Source organism: Anopheles gambiae, chromosome 2 (assembly GCF_943734735.2).
Source record: "Anopheles gambiae chromosome 2, idAnoGambNW_F1_1, whole genome shotgun sequence".
Taxonomy (NCBI): Eukaryota; Metazoa; Arthropoda; class Insecta; order Diptera; family Culicidae; genus Anopheles; species Anopheles gambiae.
The window spans coordinates 94817423-94836190 of NC_064601.1; the positions used below are offsets into that span (position 1 = coordinate 94817423).

Below are 18768 nucleotides of genomic sequence, written 5' to 3' on the forward strand. Positions count from 1 at the left end.
AGGCTGTAAATTCTAATTACTTTGCGACGTGCGAGTTTATGGCCCCTACCCCTATCATCAGGTGTGCGCGTGACGTATGCCACTCAGGAAAATGAAGGATGCTATTGTTTTGCTGATGCTATTTTCTTTTTGTTTAACCCCCCCCCCCCCCCCCTTTGAGCAGCACTCAATAATCGCTCGATCGATGATATTGAGAAAAAAAAACACACACATCAGGCGAGGAGAGGATGGAATCCAGCTAATGCTAGTACACGTTCCATGCAGCTCATGTGCCAAGGTGAAACGGATTTCAATTTAATAATGCCAGCCACTGATGGTTTATGATTTGCTGATTGGATAAATAATGTAATTGAATTGTTGTGAATGCTATAAGGACACTTGTTTTGTTCAGAGTGTCATATTTGCCCTCTTAATTCATTAATTCTTTTATTAATTAATTGTTGTAAAAACAAATAATCAATAACATTTCAGCGGAGAAACACATTGATATGAAACACCTCACAACGCGCACAATATTGCTTAAAACACCGATCAAAGGGCACACTAACAAGCGACCGCAGTTATGCTGCAAACAACTCTACCCCGCCTCCCCATTGCAAGCTCTGCAACCACGACCGAACAAACACGCTGTCATGGATCCCGCTTACGATCCTACCCATATCGTACGCTGATAGCTTATAATTACATTTAACTGACGATTAACATTTCATCCCTTGCACTTTGACTTGCCGTATAATGAGCCACACACACACACACACAACCATACGCACTGGCGCTCTCATTCGCGTGGTGTAACCGTGCTTTAAATTTATTGCCAGTGCCCGCCCAACCACGCTCAACATGTTGCAACAGCTAATTTGCCCGAAAGTGCCCCCATTACTACCAATTATTGGATGGATGATAAAATTTGGTTTGGCAGATGGTGCTACTGGTGCGACGGACTTACCAATCAAATTCATGCATGAATTACGGGTATATTTTAAGGGTTATTTTAGGATTGGTCTTCCTTCCCTTTTTTTATGCCAACACACACGTCTCTCCGTCCAAGTACACCCCTTTTTCAAAGGATGAGGAGTCGAGCGCTAAATCGAGCGCTATTTTCCCATCCAAGCACAGGCGGTACTGCATTCGCAGAAGTAACAACTCCGCAACGCAAGGGAAGGTTGCGCAATCAAGCATAAAGCCGGTGCGCTAGAATGAGCGGCAGCCTAAAAGGGCCCTCCGGTTCACGTGTGGACTGTCTTTTTGATTTATTTTTTGTGGAAATAATTTAATCATACCGTTTTCAATGTGACCCATTTGATGCACACACGCACACACCCACTCGCATGGGAGCACATGTGTACTTTCGAGAAAACTGCAAAGCATCACCCCCAACCCCGTTTGGAATGATCATATTTCCCGTTTCCCTGCGGGCAATCGAACGCTTCATAACGCTGCGAGAGACGACGGGTGGCAAAAGCAAAGAAAGAAACAACAACAACAACAACACCAAGAGAAAAAAATGCCACGTTTTTAGCATAAACAAACAAACCATCCTCTTCGTCCGCCCCCTCCCGTCCACAAATCCCGGTACTCTCAAGAACGGAAACGGACGCGTCACACGAAATCAATCATCGTAATTAAATTTTCTCTCCGGGCGCAAACTGGGCGCCTTTCATCACACAGGCTCTGGCGACTGATGGAGGGGTCGAATTTATTTGACTTCTCATCGATTGGAACGAGCTGAATTTTAACTCATCCTTTTTCGCGATGTCCCTGCCCCCTTTTAGTTTCCCTCCCCACTAACAACCCAGGAACGCTGGAGAAAATTCTCGGCAAAATCGTATTGACTTTAAATCAATAATGAATCGGCCCGCTGGAGCGCAGAAATGAAGCGCTTCTCGGAGGGAGAGTGGCGTTCGCAAGCACCGATGGGGACGCGAAATGCGATCGCCAGTTTGCAGGAATAGAGAGGGGAATGGGGTAAGGAGGGAAAAGACAGCAATCGAATCCATCGCAGTGAAACGGTTGCAGTTTTCAGTTCCATTTCTACTTCCTCCTCCAGCCAGCCAGCTTGGCTCGCGAATGAAGTGCAAACCTGGGGAAGCTTTTGCAACTTTAATTTAACCCCTCCACGAAGCTACGATTGGACCTTGCTGTGCTTATTCTTAGAAGAAAGTGGTTCCGAAACGAGCACCGTGCACCGTGCAAGAGGGTGTTTAGGAAGGGACGGGTCGCTGCCATCGTAACGATCAGAAGTTGTTTTCGTAACGCAAGTCGCGCGTTTCGTGGGGAGCGGGGAGCTAAACCACAAAGATGAGCGCAGAAGGGAGGTGTAGGTAGGTGTGAGAGCAGAAATTAGGGGCTCATCTCGTGTGTCATAAGTTTAAATCAATATGATTCTACATGAACAGCACAGTGGTTGTGCTGAAGAAGGGAATAAGTATCCTGGGTCTTAACATTTGCGTTTTAACCTCAATGTCTTCCCAATTTTTGGTCAAAAATCTAGTAAAAAAATGTTTACCTTAAAAAATAAACTTTTTTTATTTCCATTGACATCCTTCCATGATCCATTTCCATGAATCAAAGGATGTGAAAGGTAAATTTACAAGCTTACTTGTAAAAGTAAATCTACGACTTAGTGAGCTGCCTTTCATCTGTTTTTTTTTTTGTTTTTGTTATATTCACCATACTGGACGGAGACATGCGTGCAGGCATGCTTTAAGATCTACCAATGATTTTTTATCAATTCTTCAATTATTTTCGCGACAAAATTGTTGAGCTAGAACTAAGACGACGCTGAGGGATGTTGGACCGGTTCGCGTACTTCTGTGTCATATGATATTTCTCAGAAATTCGCCTAAAATGATTTGGAATTTGGCGCCATTGCTGGCCAGTGGACTCGATGTTTTGCTTCCTGATATGTTTTTTCATGTTTTGAAGGTACTAGCTCACTGTTTGGCCAGTTACATCGACCTCCTGGCCAAGTCGAATGCAGCAATGTTGCCACATTTCCGTCGGTCTTCACTTTAGGCTTTCTTTGGAACCTCAAGTCGCACAGGGTCGTCGGTTATTTGGAACTGGACTTTCTTTCGATGCACTGATTGTTGTCTAATAGTGCCAAGATGTTGTAGATGCCGAAACAGGCTTATACGACTTCCACAAACTACCTCACGGAGTCTGTTTAAGAAGCTATGGGGTGCCGTTCTTTGATCGTGCACGCTCCTGAAGCAAGTTGCCTTACTTTTTTGGCCATCTCTTTTAGAGTTCCCTCGATAGAGGTGTTAAATATTGTCTACTGACTCATAAGATACTATTAGGAAAGGTACAAGCAACGTCTTAACCCATGCCAAATCTACCATTTTTATCCATTTACGTTTAAATGCAAAAGTTATGCCGTTAAGATCAACATCATTACAGGCCACAACAATTTCTGTTTTCCCATTTAAATCAAGATAACAATCAACAAGAGTGGCTCGAAAACAAACCTTTCTGTATATTCCATGACAATCGATCCAAAATCAAGATGACTTAAACCTAACCGTATGACTCAACAACATGACCGCCATCTTACGGTTCGAGCTCCGTATGATCTTCATTGCATAGAACTATCATAATCATGCCAATGGGTAAACCAATCAAACGCGAAGCAGCAAGAATTGGATTGAGAATCAATGCGAAGAAGACGAGGTACTTGCTTTCCGGTGACTCAAACCATCTGGGAAGCAGTGTATTAGTTGACGGCAACAGTCTGGAGGTAGTAAAGGAGTTTTGCTATCTTGGGACGGTCGTTACTTCGGACAACGACATCAGCAGCAAAATCCAGAGACGCATTGTTCAGGGAAGTCGGGCATACTATGGGCTTCACCGACAGCTGAGATCCAGAAGACTTCAAGCCCGCACGAAAGATGAGGTATATCGCACATTGATTCGCCCGGTGGTCCTCTACGGACACGAGTCCTGGACCATCCGAGCGGAGGATGCAAACGCTCTGGGCGTGTTTGAGCGACGCATCCTCCGGACCATCTTTGGCGGTGTGTTCGAGCATGGAGCGTGGAGGAGAAGGATGAACCACGAGCTTGCTGAGTTGTATGGCGAACCGAGCGTCATGACGGTGGCGAAGACTGGTAGGATACGATGGCTGGGGCATGTCATGAGGATGCCGGACCCATGCCCCACCAAGAAGGTATTCGACAGCGATCTCCAGTTCGGCATAAGGCGCAGGGGAGCACAGCGAACTCGATGACTGGATCAGATGAAGCGAGACCTGTTGGAGATCGTGTGTCTAAATGGATGAGAGGCTGCAGCCAGGGACCGAGCATCCTGGAGAATTTTTGTTGACCGGGTCATGTCACATCGACGTGCTCTATTGTGAGCAGGCCAACAAGAGATAGAAAGAGAGAGAGAGAGAGAGAGAGAGAGAGAGAGAGACCGACTAAGGACTTCTTGTGCAGAAAACTGCTCTAAAAAGGATTTTGAATAATGTACCAATTATTATTGATCGTCTTTGTGTGAAAAAATGGCATTTCCACTTTTAGTACACTCTTGTTACGCTTTTAGTACAAGTCAACTATTATTCGTCCCTTAAAATACAACATACTGTTGTGTCCGCACAAATGAAACATATGACGGGGTGTACGGCACAAACAGAATATATATTTTATCACTACTCTTTGGTATTATTGTATTACACGGGTATAAAATAACATAAACGCAACACACGCAATGCGGGGAGAGGACGACTGGTCCTTCTCGCGCCGCGATCCTCACTGAGGACGTCACCGGATGACAGCCCTGCTGTCAACAGTGAGCCCTCAGGATGAGGCAGCGGTCTGTCCACAACACATACAAAATACTGTTTTGCATCAATAATATTGTCTAATTCGTTTTACAATTCTTTTTCAATCTCATCCTCCTTCTCTCTTCAAAGGGCACAGTAAAAAAGTACGATCGATAGCACACCACAAACAAGCAACATCAGGTGATCAGACAGGTCAGACGGCAGCGAGCAGACCGAGCGGTGTTGGCAACCATGGCAACACCCTCCCCGGCCCGGCCAACTATCGAACTTATTTGATTTGACACTAAGAGCCTTCAACCTTTTGCTGCTTTTGCTCACGAACCGAAATCTCGTTAAAACTTTCCCATTTTACACCTTGCCCGTGTTCGTCACCTGTTCGGGGCAAGGAAGGGAAAGTGGTGTCGATAAGGAATTGTGTTTTTTTTCTCCTACTTCCTATTCCTTTTTGTTGCATTTACTTGCGAAGGAAGCGAAAATCCCTACTCAGTCTTATCCCCGTGCGAAGCCAAGCCCTGGACTGGACTGAGGGCAGTCCTGATCCATTATAGGCCCTTAGTGTCCTTTTGGGATACGGCTTTGTATCCGTTAGCTGAGCTTTGCTTTTACAGTAACAAAAACTAGCAAAAGTGCATACAAACTAAACAATGCATGCAGACAAACCTGCTCTTTACACGTGTAAGCCTGCTGCTGATCGAGAGATCTTGCCAACAAAAAAAAAACACAAGAACAACAAATCTTGAAACTCACTCACTCCGCTTCTCGAAAGCCCATGTAAGACAGTAAAGTTGAAAACTTTTCGGCATACTAGCACTTAGGGCTGTCAGCGGCGTTGCATCGTGTGTTGCAATCCGGGGTCTCGGATTTGAAGTCAAACCAAAAAGAGAAAAGAAAAACGGGCCCAGAAAACCCCTTACAGCAAACGAGGGAAAGCAAAGTTTTTTAATGATTTATGTGGCTACTTCACCTTGTTGGCTTTGGACGGCTTTCCTGCTGCTGCTGCTGCTGCTTGAGGGGAGAGAGTAAGCCATGTGAAGTATTTTTTTTTTCTCTCCCCTGACTCCGTGTCTCGAATCCCTTTTCCAAAGTTCGACGACGTGTGAAGCTGTTATGGAGCCCCGCATGGTTTGGTGCACCCATGCGAAAGGTTGACTGCGGAGAACTGGCTTCCCAGCACGCCCTATCCGGTCTGCCCCTATCCACCTGCAGGCTGTGCGCAGCTCGGGAACGTTTGGCAGGTTGTGCATGTACAAGTTTAGTATATTTTTTTTGCTACTACTACTGCTATTACTTTTACAGATTTTTCCCTCCTAGCTGTTGCAGTTACGGTGCCGTGTGTATGTGTGTGTGTTGGGGCAGATTTTTCACACAGATTCGATCAGCAAAACAGGAGGGATAGCACAAGAAGAGGTAGTGTACAACCTGTCTTTTTTTTTTTTTTTTTTTTGTTGCCCAGTGAACTTCTAATAAATAATGCAATCGCGTACTAACATGGCAACTTTACGGTATTATTACTTCAAACACCTGTTTAACCTGCTCATTACGCTCAAATGGACAGCAAACCCTTTTTTTTAATATGAAAACTGCAACAAATTACCCCGACAAAAGCCCCACCGGGGCTGCTGTGACGAGTGCATACGATCGATAATTCCCCGATACTTCGGTGTGGTTCGGTCCGTGTTTCAACATCAAACCACAATCCCCATTCACCGGAACGGTGTCATGCTACTTCCGGTGCTGCTGGTGCTGCTGCTGCTGCTGCTGCTGCTGCCGGGAAAGTATGTTACGACGGAAGTTAACGTCGCTGACGTTATCGGTATCGGCGGATGGGAAAGTTTTGCACCCCCCTTGGTTGGTGGTTAGTTGCCTTCGTGTACCCGGAATCGATCGGGTACGGTTGTGTTATATTCATGATTCACGTTTCAGTAAGTTTTACGAGAAATGTTTACACTCGAGGCTAATTTAGGCGTTGTTTTATTTGATTATTATATTAAATACTATTTGTTATGTTTAATTTGAATAAGAAATAATACAAAATATTCAAATTAATGTACTTAAAACTAGATATCACATAGTGGTATTAATATGGAAGACTTTCCCACACCCGCTCCACTTAACGCCTCAACCGCACAGGATAAACATTCGCCGCTTGCTGCGTCGCTTCTTCATTAGCTCTTCCGGTGATAGTTGCTCCACCAGCTCCTTCGGGCCATCTGTGGCATTCTTTTTGCGATTCTTTGCCTGATCGCTCTGCAAATTGGAAGTATAATTATTAATTCCAAACTTATTGCACTTCCCATCCACTACTTACCGCAACGAGCACGCCAACCTGCAGCGTCTTCAGCAGCCGCATCGCATCCGCCGAGTGGCCAAAGTCGTCGAAATCTTTCGTCCCGTCCCTGCCGGCCCACTCGCTGATGAGCTCGCTGCCGCCCGGATGGTCCTCCATGTACTGCGTCACATCGTACACGGCGTCCCGTATCACGATCCAGGTCGGGCTGCCAGCCTGCTTCCCATTGCGCAGTGCCACCTCCGCCAGCGTGTACTCCATTAGCTCCCCAGGCATGGTTTTGTTAAAACCACTCGGTTATGCGAATATCCGGGCGAACGAATTTGTTTGCTACTCTTACAGCAGACAGCAGGCGAATGAATGGCTCACCGGTAACGGTGGTCGATAATTTTATAGATCGGTCTCCAGTCTCCCTCCCTCCCCACCACCCCAGCTTTGATCTGATTAGTGTAATCTGGGACGCGTGCGTAGATTATGGAATGGGCTGTAATCGGTACGTGATTCAAATAGATTTCATCGGTCAGTTCCAGACCTACCACACGTCCGAGCGAGGGACGATGATTGTCTATTGACGTCAGATGGATTTGTTTCCCACTATCACCAGTGTCGGTGGTACTATCTATCGTCTTGTGTTTTGATTGTTGGAGAAGTGTGTTAAAGGATGCAAAATCTTTTAAATTTGCATCAATTTTGAAGCTGGGGGTTCTCATAAAAATTATTACAATCGTTGAGCAGAAAGCTCTAATACATTTGTTGCTCTACCTGCTAAAGATGCTTGTTATCGTCCTATGCATCTTAAGATTCACGATTGCACTCCCAAGAGCTACATATAAAGCTTAAATGACTGGAAATTCAAATATCCATTTAAAAAAAACGAAAGCTTCACTGGTTCGCTCGATAGATGCAAATATCCATTTAGAAAAACAACAAAAGCTTCACTGGTTCGCTCGATAGATGGTGCTTTAGTCATCTTTATATTGTTGTCCTTTTCTTACAATTTGTTTTGCATACCTTCATCTAATCAAGGCCTATTTAGCTTTCCGAGCAATAAGAAAGGTCGTGTAGTCAGATACACCGGTATCACCACTAGAGTTGGGCAAAATTCACAAAACAGTGGACGGTTACTTCAAATTTTGGAACCAGTTCCAGAGGGTAGGTTCAATCACTTACGCCGGAACCATCCGAAACCATCTGGAATCGTCCGGGTTCGTCGGAATCGTCCAAATCGTCCGGAATCATCCGGAATCGTCGGTATCGTGCGGAATCGTAGTCGACCGATATTACTAAATGTGAGAAGACACATTTAACATATCTTTTTACATTCTCCGCTATTGCGTTGTGCGTACCTTGAAGCATTGATGGAACTTGAAGCGTTGATGTGCGTACCTTGAAGCGTTGATAGTATACTGGCAACAATTCAGATCTTTTTTATATTCTTTTTCCGTTGTTTTATTACTCTAAATAGGGAAAACTGACCCACGTTAAACTGGAAAATGGAAAAAACTGACCCATGTTCAAAAATTGCATGAACTAACCCTGGACACTATGTGATCGATTAATCTAACTGAGACTTATTGTTGAATTCATTGCAGATATAGGGGCTCGGAGCTAGCGATTCCATTTCTCTGGAGTCGGAATCGGAATCAACTTTGCTAGAACCGGAGCAGAACCGTAGGTGCGATCCAGAGAACCTATCTCTAATCATGTGATGGCATCTATCACTCAATTCTCATTTACTTCTGTACTGGTGATTCACATTGGAGTTTGCCACCAACAGATGCGCCAGTCGTTTACCGTCTGCTAAAAGAAGTCTTTTTAGATTTAGATTAGTTTAGGATGAGAGCATCAGCCGTTTAAGCTTCGTTTAGGGGTCGTTCAGTGGATTTGTGTGCTTGTTATTTGCAAAATAGCTATAGATTACCATTTTTTTTAAATATTTTTATACAGAAATAATATGTGAGTTTAGAACAATTATACAACTTTTAAAAATAAGATTTTTTGACAAATAATGAAATATTCTGCTATTTACATAAGAATCATTTTGTAACTCCTATTTAGAGAAGTTTGAAAGCAGTTTGAATTATGCAATATAAAAATAATCCCTTGAAACAGGTCCTAAGTTAAAAACAACGTTTGAATTCAAATAACCTACGTACCGAACGGTCATTTCAAATTAAACGCCAATTCACAAGAATTCAACCCACCCCTGGTATACCAAATTCCCTGCCCACGACCATTCTTGACAGCACTTATCGTTCTTATCGTTTTCACAGGCAAAACAACGCAGACGGGTGCGGGGTCACAAAAGGCAAAAAAAAGAATCAACACATTCTGTGGTCGTGACGAAAAGACGAAAAAAGTGTACCCGTAAGCAGCATATTTGTGACTTGTTCTTTACACCCCCGTTGTCAGTGTGTCAGTGTGCGCAAGGTGAAGTGAGGCAGCATAATTACACATTCGTAGCATAGATCCAGCAGCAGCAGCACCACCACCCTTCACTCGGACATCCGAAGCTGCTGCTGTGTACAGATTACGTGTTTTGCGACGTGCAAATAGCAAAAGAAACAACATACACACACACACACATACTCCTCTCTGCTATCATCCGATTACACTTCGACAACGGCAAGGACAACCCTCCCCAGTAGTGCCATCGTGCCGTGAGGATTGTGCGCGTTGAGGGAAACAAAGTAGTGGAACGAAACTCCAAAATCCGCGTGGGCAGAAGTGCACGGGGTCAATCAATCACGAACACTCGACTCGGCGTGTAATGGCATTCCATCGTACAGCCGTCGGTTGTTGTTGCACCCGCCAAGCCTGTTGATAGTATGTCGACCACCGGAAGACGTCGGATAGTGTCACGGATCCGTGCGGAGTCGGTCGGGCTGAGAAGAATCGCGACCACTGCCGCCAGCCTGTACCCGATCGGTGCGGCAACAGCAGCAACCACAACAACAGCAGCGGGCAGCAGCCCCGAGGCGAGCGGAATGATGGAAACTTCCATCATGACCACGGCGGATGCACTTGCCACCGGTGCGGAGATGGTGGTCGTGGAGGATGTCTCATCATCGATCGAGCACCACCACCACCACCAAACGGCGCTGATGAACGGCATCACCGTCACGCTGGCGAACGGTGGCACCGTCACCGTCGGCGAGGAGGAGGAAGAGGAGGAGGAGGTGGTCGAGGGCGACGACGGCGATAGTAATAATAAGTACGATGTCGCTGATAAGGATGAGCACGATTTGGGTGCTATTGATTTTGCCAGCGCAGCGACCCACAACAATATGGAAGTGGAGTCGACGCCACCGCCGGGCGGCGGCGATAAGATGCGGTGCTACGGGGCGACCGCGGACGACGATAACGACGGGACGGGTGCGGCGATGATGATAGTGGATTCTGTGGGCGCTACCGAGACGGCCTGCAGCACCATCAGTAACAGCAGCAACAGCAGCAGCAGCAGCAACAGCAGTAGCAGCAGTTCGAGCAGCTCGAGCGGCTCTTCGAGCGGTAGCGCGCGGAGCGGCCTAGCCCAGCCCACCGAACCGGACGAACGCGTAGAGCAGGAGGACGAAGAAGAGGAAGAGGACGACGAGGGGGAGGAAGAGGAGGAGGTAGAGGAGGATGGGCAGGCGCCGGCGCAGGTCGCCGAGGAGCAGGGGCACGGCGGGGACGTGAAGCTCAGCGTGGACAAGCTGCAGCTGCAGATGATGCAGACGGACGACGATCCGCTGCTGCAGGAAACGATCAACGCGCTCATGAACGGGGCGGCCGGCATCGAGGTGGTCAACACGTCCGAGCACGATCCGAACGATCCGGCCGCATCGGCGATCGCGAGCGATCCGAACATCGCGACGGTCATCGCCACCAGCGGCCGACCGGCGAACGAAGAGGCGGGCGAGACGGACCGCAACTACGAGTGCACCTACTGCGGGAAGCTGTTTACGCGCTCCAACACGCTGTCCTACCATCTGAAGGTGCACACCGGCGAGCGGCCGTTCAAGTGCAAGCACTGCGCGAAAGCGTTCCGCGAGCAGTACCGGCTGATGAAGCACCTCAAGACCCACTCGAAGTACCGCAACCGGCGGTTGGAGCAGCAGCAGCAGGGTCAGCAGGGCCCGGAGCAGCGAGCAATGAGCGCACCCCGTATGCGGGTCCATCTGCAGCGCGGCCGGGGCGCAACGGTGACCGCAATGATGGCCGAAGCGAACGGGCTGGTGGCGACCGGGGAGGAAGACTACACCACCGGGGATAGTGAGCGGTTTTTCAAAAGCTACGATCTGCCCGACGGTTCCGTTGCGATGAAGCTGGAGCCGGACATTTCGCTGACGGAAGATGCGGACGTGTCGGAGGACGTCGGTCCGGAAGCGATGCTTGCGACCGAAGAGGTGGAGACGGTCGAGGAGCACCACCAACACCACCAGCAGCACCAGCAGGATCAGATAATTGTGGCGCAGGAACCGGACCCGAACATGCTGCAGGAGGACGTTGCTCACGGGGAAGGAAGCGAAATTCGATACCAAATCATGGAGGAGCGGATAAAGTCGCTGCAGCGTGAGGTGCACATGGTCAACCAGAGCCTGTCGCGGGTAGAATCGAAGGTGGACGGACTGACGCGCATCATTTCGCTGTTCATTGGCAAGTTTGAGGATGAGTCGGAACTCGCCAACCAAGCGGCCCAGCAGCAGCAGCAACAGCACGAACAGGAACAGGAACAAGTGCAGGAACAGGAACAGGAACAGGAGCAAGAGCAAGAACAGGACCAGGAGCTGACGACCGTTTCTGCCGACGGCGAAACAGTCGTGCCCGTCACCTCCCTTACCATGATGTCACCCGAGCAGCAGCAACCGCAGCACGCTTCCACCTCAACATCTCCCTCCTCGATACAGCCGAAAACGATCTTCCTCACCACGGCGGCACCACAGGGCACCCCGACCGCCCAGCTAAAGGTACAGCCGGTCGGGGTGTTTCAATCGTCGGCCACTCACCCCGCCCAGCACCGATCCGGACCGCTCGCAAAGGAACCGCGCACCTACACGCACTACTATCAGTTCACCGACCCGGCGACGGTGGTGCACGTGAAACCGGAAGGCGATCCGTCACCCTCGCCGACGCCACCGCCCGGTCACACGCAGCACCTAAAGCTGGCCAGCAACGGCGGCGGCGGTGGCGGCGGCGGCAATCAGCTGCTCGACACATTCCCCGACATACCGGAGCTGCCGATCCGGACCGTGAGCGACTTTCTCGACCTGAACGATCACTGTACCGATAACGAGCAGTTCCTGCTGCAGATGGTAAGACGCGGGGGGGGGGGGGGTGGACATTTTGGGTGGACACGGTTGTTAAAGGGCTTTTTTTACCACACACTTCCAGATGATACGCTTGCACCAAGAGGTACACAACTCGCAACCATTCCAGCGGAACGTGAAGCGCATGATGGAAGCGCTCGTGACATACGACGTGCTGTGCCAGTTTAGCTGGAGCGGCAAATCGGCCATCAATGGACGTACGTATAGCAAACGGTTCCCCGTTTTGCGCAAAACTTATAAAAAAATTGCTTTTCTCTCCCACAATACACCAGAGTACACCAAGTACGTGTTTGGCAACAGCTTGGGCATCATCGATCTGCTGACGAAAACGCTCAACCTCGGCAAAAGTGCCGCGGAAGCGCAAGCCGACCAGAAGGCCATCTTTGCCGCGATACAAAGCTTCATCAAGCATTCGCGCCAGAATATGATACGCGACAGCCGGAAGCGGCGGGATCCGATGATGCGCGGTAGCGTTGCGTTTACCGGTGCCGGTGGAGAAATCATTGCTGGCATGCTGCCCGACACCACCACCACCGCATCCGCCATCACGTACCACGTGGCGAACGGGGGCGAACGGTTTCAGATCAAGCAGCTTAAAACGGAACGGCACCATCAGGAGCAGACGGAGCAGCAGCAGCAGCAGCAGCAGCTGGCGAATCCGTTCTAAGGCAAAATTTGACCCGCTTGGTTGACACGGCCAAACGCGGCCTGGTGTGGCCTCTTGTGTAAATAGATGTCTTATTACTTATTTTTTTATAGACGCATACGCATTGATAGAAATATATTTGTTCGGAGCTAGTTGTAGAATTTAGAAAGCTGAGGAAAGCACACAAACACATACAGACACGCGTTTAAATGTAGAGGAATATGTTTAGCACGCAAAAACGCAGCATCAGCAGTAACTAAAAGCTAACCACATCCACCTTGGGTAAGGGGAGATTAATCTGTAAATGTATTTTTCTTTCTTTTTTTGGTAGCCTTGTATGGTGTAGTGCGTGCATTATTAACCGTTATTTAACACACACAAAACAAAACCGATCAACATGGTGCGAAGAGCCGTGAAACAGAGAAAAAAAGGATCAATAAAGAGGAACTATTAGCAGCATAGAGAAAAACAAATGGCTTCTTTGCGTTATCGCTTGTGTACTACGATGGCAAGGTTGAATTGACGCAAGTTTGAGTTTATTTTTGCTACGACAATATATAGAGAATTCCCCTTCACGTACGGTTTGGGATGCCACAGAAGATGACGTATAATGGAAATGTCCTTGCAATGAATTACAACGTTAAACGGGAACAGCTAACACCTACCGAAGGTCTCTTCCCACTTTCGACAGCTTTTGCCCATCGTACAACCCACGAGAACAGTTTGCTTTACTTACAAATCTATCGATAAACAAACAAAAACAAAATACTCACGGCTTGCTCTTAAGGGACAGTTAGTTCATATTTCTTCTTAAAACCGATTCTAAATTCTTCTACATCCTCTACAGCCGACCGTAACACCGGTCCTGTACAACATGCTACATGCTACATGCTACGGCGCATTGTCCTCTCCGGTCTCGCTCGCCACTGCCGGCTGCTGCTGCTGCTGCTGCTCCTCGAAGCAGTGGCTGAGCGCATCGAAGTGATCTACACTGAATCCACCGGAGCCGCCAGCCAGTTTCTGCTGTCCGAGCGCCAGCATCACACCTGTCGATTGCTGCTGCTGTTGCTGCTGCACCAGCCCGGCAAAGTTGCGCAGATAGTGGTAGAACCGGCTGCCGCGCCTTTCCAGCGACGAGCGCGTACGCTCGTGGCGACAGATTTGACGCAACAGCGGCTCGTAGTCGCATGCCGTCACACGCGACCGCACCCCACTGACGCCAATGTAGGACGCGATCGTTTGGCTGTGGCATGGAGGTGAAAGATTTGCATTAAGACTTTAACGGCGCTTTTAGCCTCACACGCACGATACTTACCGAGGCTCCTGCTCGACCTTCCGCAGTGCGTCGTACGCTTTGGCACCCATCGCTTTCTCGCCGTCCGTTGCCTTCCGGACGCTGCGCGGCTCGGCGCTCGTATCTCGCCGCCGGCTGAACCACTCGATCCAGGAGCCTTCCACCAGCGCGTGCCCGATCTCGTTCGCCAGCTGCTGCTGCTGCTGCTCGTCCTGTATGTCCTTGCCGTACCGTATCCGGTTGCGCTGCGTCACACCCCAGCCCGCCTCCGCGTGGCTTACGTTGTCGTACAGCGAGGCGAGCTCCTCGCACAGCAACACATCCGGCGGTGGTGGTGCTCCATTCTTTGCCACGGTGCTGGCACGCTTTCCACCGCGCTTCCCTTTACCGCTCTTCTGCAGCGACACCGGCGGGGATGCCACCTTTGCCGCAGTCCGCAGCACCAACTCCATGTTGCACCAGAGCGCATTGAAATCGACCGGAATCCGGAGCACGATCGATTCGTTCTGGTTGCGCGTAAACAGCTCGTACAGCGTGGCGTGATGGTGCTTCGTGAGCTCCTGGTCACGCTTCCCCACCTTCCTGCGGCTTACGGCCACCTTTGCCACGGGGGAGGTTTCCTCCTCCATCTGTTCTCCCCCATCTTCCTCTTCGCGCGTCTCGTTCAGTGCCGCCGTGTTGAGTGCCTGCGCTTCTTCCCCCTCCTCGCGCAGCTCCACCGCCCTGCGAACGCTCGACACCGCGGAAGGGAAGCGTGCCATATCGCCACCGCTCTGGATGAAGAACTGCAGCTCGTTCAGCGTCTTGCGCATATCCTTCCCGTTGTACGCGTACAGCCGGCCCAGATCGTGCTGGTCGATCGGTATCCGCTCGACGAGCGCCAGCAGCGACAGAAACTTGGCCACGTTCGCTATCCCCGGCGCGACGTACCGGATCACGTTGTTGCGCGCCATGTAGCGTGCCATGTGGCCGCAGGCCGGGTTCGTGGTGGTCAGCACGATCGGACGCTTCGACGTGGCGATCAGCTGGTTGATCGCGCCGAGAAACCCGTCATCCTGGTCGAACACAATGTCCGCGTCTTCGATCAGTATGAGCGACCGCTTTTTCGACCCACTGCCGGTCGTTTCGTTAAACGAAGGGCGTCGCTCGAGGCAGCGGAACATCCCGTTCAGCCCGTTTGCTTTCTTACCCGGGCCTCCTCCTCCCTTCGGGCGTCCGTTCACCATCAGCCCGTCGGTGGAGTTGGAGCGCTCCGGCTTCTGGCGCACCAGATGGCTCTGGGTCGCTTCCAGCAGCTCCTGCAGGATGATCTTGCCCTTCCGCCGGCTTGATGCATTGATTTCCAACACGTTAAAGTTCAGCTCGTTTGCGACCGCGTACACGTACGAAGTTTTGCCACAGCCGGACGGTCCCACCAGCACGACGTGATTGCAGAGGCCGGGAGTGGACGACGAGCTGTTGCTATCGTTCGACACGAGGAAATCGTCCTCGTCCCGGTTGGAGGAGAGAAAGGCGTAGTCGCCTTCGTTCGAGCGCTTCCCACCAAAGGCGTTGCTGCTGCCCTCCTCCTGCCAGAGGGACAGAAACTGCGTCAGCAGATTCGCAGGTGCAAAGTTGATCAGTATCTGTTCCGCTGTCTGTGGTTTGTACTTTTCCGTAAACAGCAGCTCCCCATTCCGACAGCCGTACGTCGGCTCGATGCATTCGACACTATCGTCCGGCGCTTGCCGGTCGTCCTGCTGCTCCTGTCGCTGCTGTTGCTGCTGATGTTCTTGATAGATTGCGCGGAACTGTTTGTAGCACCGAAAGACGGGAAAGTGCGGATAGCGCTGCTTGTAATCGCGCACAATTTCCTTCACATTGCCCACCTCCGGCAGCTCGGCGAAGGCACCATTACGGCCCACGTCTTCCTGCTCTTCTAGATCGATCGGATGGCTGCATTTTTCCAGCGCTTCGTCAAAATCGTCCTCGCTCGCTCCGGTAAACATGCCGAACCGAATCTTCCGATCCTTGACCGAACCCTTCATGGAGCTTCTTTTTGGTGAATCCAACTCTTCCGGGCGCAGCTTAATGCAGCTGCGATCGAAGTTTACTGGCCGGGTGGATTCAGCTCCGGCTTCCTGTGCCACATGGCTAATCAGCGGAAAGACGGGTGACTCATTCAGCACGTGCTCTTCGTACGCGGTGCGCTTTTCCCTCTCCTGGCGCATCTTTTCCGGTATGCCCGACATGAGAAACAGTTGCCGAGCTCGTGCCTTTTCCGGATCTTCCGCCGGTGGTTTCGGTTTGCCTCCGGACGAGCGAGCAAACAGCGGCGCCAACTTTACCGACTTGGGTGTCGATGGCCAATCGGTGGTGGCTGCTGGTTTGCTGGCACTACCAGCAGTCGATTCCACACCCCCGGAGGAGGAAAACATTCGCAGCGAGGGACTCCTTACCACCTTCATGGCGCTCGGCGACTGTACGTTGATAATCTTGAGCGGTGTCACGATCGGTTGTTTCTTGCTGATGGCCGTTTTCGGTTCATCCTTCGCCGGGCTGTACTGCTCGAACGCGGAATAGTCTTTGATGCGATTGGCGCAGGAGCGCCGTGGACGTGAAGTAGGTTGCGACGGAGGTGTACTCGGCTTATCTTTCTCTTCCTTCACAACCGGAGTGGTGGTGCGGGATGTTGGCGTTGTATCCCGCTTACCCAACGACGGCGAGTCGTTTGGTTTGCGTGTTTCTGGCGTAAGCTTGGGGAAGTACCCCAACAGGCTGTCCTTTTTCTTTCTCGGCGAGGAAAGCTGCTCGAGAAACTCACTGTCCGACGCGGTGGCCTCCTTCACGGCGGGCTCTTCCGGCTGCACCGGGACAATTTTCCGAGGCCGTCCACGCTTCTTCGGTATCTGCTCCTGCTTCACTTCCTCCGACTGTGGTGTCTTCGGGCTAGCCTTGTACTGCGGCTTCGCCGTCACCTTCCGCTGCTTGACTTTGGGGCGCGCGGGTGAGGCGTTGGAAACGCCCGAAACCAAAAAGATCTCGTCCGCTGACTGTGTATTCTCCGAATCTTCTTCTCCCTTGATCTCCACCACCACTACTTCCTCCTTCACCACTGCTGGCTCGTCTTTTGGCAACACCTCTTCGTCGGTCAAAATCACCTCCGCGCTCATGTTGCCGATCAGCTTCTTCAGCCGCTTGGCCCGCCTGTTCAGGCGATGCTCGATGTAGTCCTCTTCCGCTTCCTCCTGCAGCTTGCGCTTGCCGGCCCCCTTCTTGTCGGCCCACTGCTGCAGGTGCAGGTTTCGCTTTGCCTTCTTTTCGCGGGCCAGCTGCTGCGACGGGCTGAGCTCCCGTTGCTCCCGCTCGCGACCGGGAGAGTTCGAGCCGATGCATTTGGAGCGTGCCGTCATCATCAGCTGGAAGGCGTTTATTGTTTTGTTCTCCTTGCCCGTCTTCTCGGGCGGTTGACCATTCGCCGCTGGTGATGCGGTACCCGCCGGGCCCGTAGTCGTATGGTCGTGCTTCCTGCCCGGCTGCACTTCCTTTAAGCTATGCTTTGGGGGATCTGTTTTCGATTCCAGTGTGCCATTCTTGTGGCCCTTCTTATGCTGGGATTTGGCACCTGAAAAAAGGGCAGGAAAAAACATAACGTTAGAATAAAACACAACACATAAAAAAAGCGTTTCCTCACCTTTTTTCTCTTTGCGATCCGTCTTCTTGGCTTCAGTCTTTTCACTCGATCGCTTTGCTACTTCCACCACTGTTCCCTCTTGTTCCGTAGCAGCCGCCTGCCTTAATCGTGCGTGCTTCTTTGCGTGCTTGCGTTTCTTCAGTGACTTCAGCACCGAGGTCATATTCTCCGCTATCAACCGATCCAGCTCGGGCTTCGACAGCGCCAACAGGGAACTACTGCCGGACGCCGTCGACAGCGAGGAAACGGATGACGATGACGAGGCCGTTGAAGCTGAGGAGGCAAGCGATTCCGGTGTATGCAGCTCATCGTGGTTGATGCATGACTTGGTACCCGATTCCGTTGCCATCATCATCGTCATTGGCGTGCGGTAGACTCTCGTCGTAAGCGTGCTGCGGAACACGGGACGAATTCACTGCATAGCGACAGGGGCAAAGGTGGCCAAACTAGCACTACGCACGGGTTTACGGTTGAGGAAGCTACGTCAGCCCAAACACTTGTTGAACGTGGTACCATCACATGGATGTGCGTTTAATTTCGGTACACGAGTGCAGCGAGTTTCTTGGCACTGAAGCAATAAACACCAGAATTTCTTCTTCGGACTCCGTTTGACAGCAGGCGTTCGCGCGTATTTTTGTTGTTGTCAAGGTTTGCTGTCAGACAGCTGTTGTCGGAAGGCGAGAAAGAGAGAGAGAGCGCAAGTGGAGAAGCTATTGGTACATACGACTGATATCAGATGGTAATAGACAATTTCTATTAGATTTCTGTGAAAGTTG

The 18768-nt window shown here is 50.4% G+C and overlaps 3 protein-coding genes across 3 annotated transcripts; 1 reads left to right on the forward strand and 2 right to left on the reverse strand.

Moving 5' to 3' along the window:
• Positions 1–6825: 6825 nt before the first annotated feature.
• LOC3290096 (cytochrome b5) lies at positions 6826–7440 on the reverse strand. The gene is made up of 2 exons (XM_556748.4): positions 7092–7440; positions 6826–7030 (listed from the first exon to the last, which is right to left on the reverse strand). The coding sequence occupies exons 1-2, from the start codon at positions 7344–7346 to the stop codon at positions 6902–6904; spliced, it is 384 nt and encodes a 127-aa protein (XP_556748.3). The 5' UTR covers positions 7347–7440; the 3' UTR covers positions 6826–6901.
• A 1895-nt stretch (positions 7441–9335) lies between these two features.
• Positions 9336–13498, forward strand: LOC1276734 (uncharacterized). The gene is made up of 3 exons (XM_316112.5): positions 9336–12364; positions 12444–12576; positions 12652–13498. The coding sequence occupies exons 1-3, from the start codon at positions 9899–9901 to the stop codon at positions 13044–13046; spliced, it is 2994 nt and encodes a 997-aa protein (XP_316112.4). The 5' UTR covers positions 9336–9898; the 3' UTR covers positions 13047–13498.
• Positions 13499–13539: 41 nt separating this feature from the next.
• LOC1276735 (enhanced level of genomic instability 1) lies at positions 13540–18649 on the reverse strand. The gene is made up of 3 exons (XM_316113.5): positions 17993–18649; positions 14341–17923; positions 13540–14268 (listed from the first exon to the last, which is right to left on the reverse strand). Exons 1-3 carry the CDS (start codon positions 18351–18353, stop codon positions 13917–13919), a joined length of 4296 nt encoding a protein of 1431 aa, XP_316113.4. The 5' UTR covers positions 18354–18649; the 3' UTR covers positions 13540–13916.
• Positions 18650–18768: the final 119 nt, after the last annotated feature.

What these genes read in the sequence shown, in the direction of transcription:
- LOC3290096 (XM_556748.4), bottom strand. Translation starts at nt 7,346, where the DNA reads ATGCCTGGGGAGCTAATGGAGTACACGCTGGCGGAGGTGGCACTGCGC. An exon ending in AGGTTGGCGTGCTCGTTGCG is followed by an intron (nt 7,031 to 7,091) that starts GTAAGTAGTGGA and finishes TCCAATTTGCAG; the next exon opens with AGCGATCAGGCAAAGAATCG.
- LOC1276734 (XM_316112.5), top strand. Translation starts at nt 9,899, where the DNA reads ATGTCGACCACCGGAAGACGTCGGATAGTGTCACGGATCCGTGCGGAG. An exon ending in AGCAGTTCCTGCTGCAGATG is followed by an intron (nt 12,365 to 12,443) that starts GTAAGACGCGGG and finishes ACACACTTCCAG; the next exon opens with ATGATACGCTTGCACCAAGA. An exon ending in CAAATCGGCCATCAATGGAC is followed by an intron (nt 12,577 to 12,651) that starts GTACGTATAGCA and finishes ACAATACACCAG; the next exon opens with AGTACACCAAGTACGTGTTT.
- LOC1276735 (XM_316113.5), bottom strand. Translation starts at nt 18,353, where the DNA reads ATGACGATGATGATGGCAACGGAATCGGGTACCAAGTCATGCATCAAC. An exon ending in GGATCGCAAAGAGAAAAAAG is followed by an intron (nt 17,924 to 17,992) that starts GTGAGGAAACGC and finishes CCCTTTTTTCAG; the next exon opens with GTGCCAAATCCCAGCATAAG. An exon ending in AAGGTCGAGCAGGAGCCTCG is followed by an intron (nt 14,269 to 14,340) that starts GTAAGTATCGTG and finishes TCCATGCCACAG; the next exon opens with CCAAACGATCGCGTCCTACA.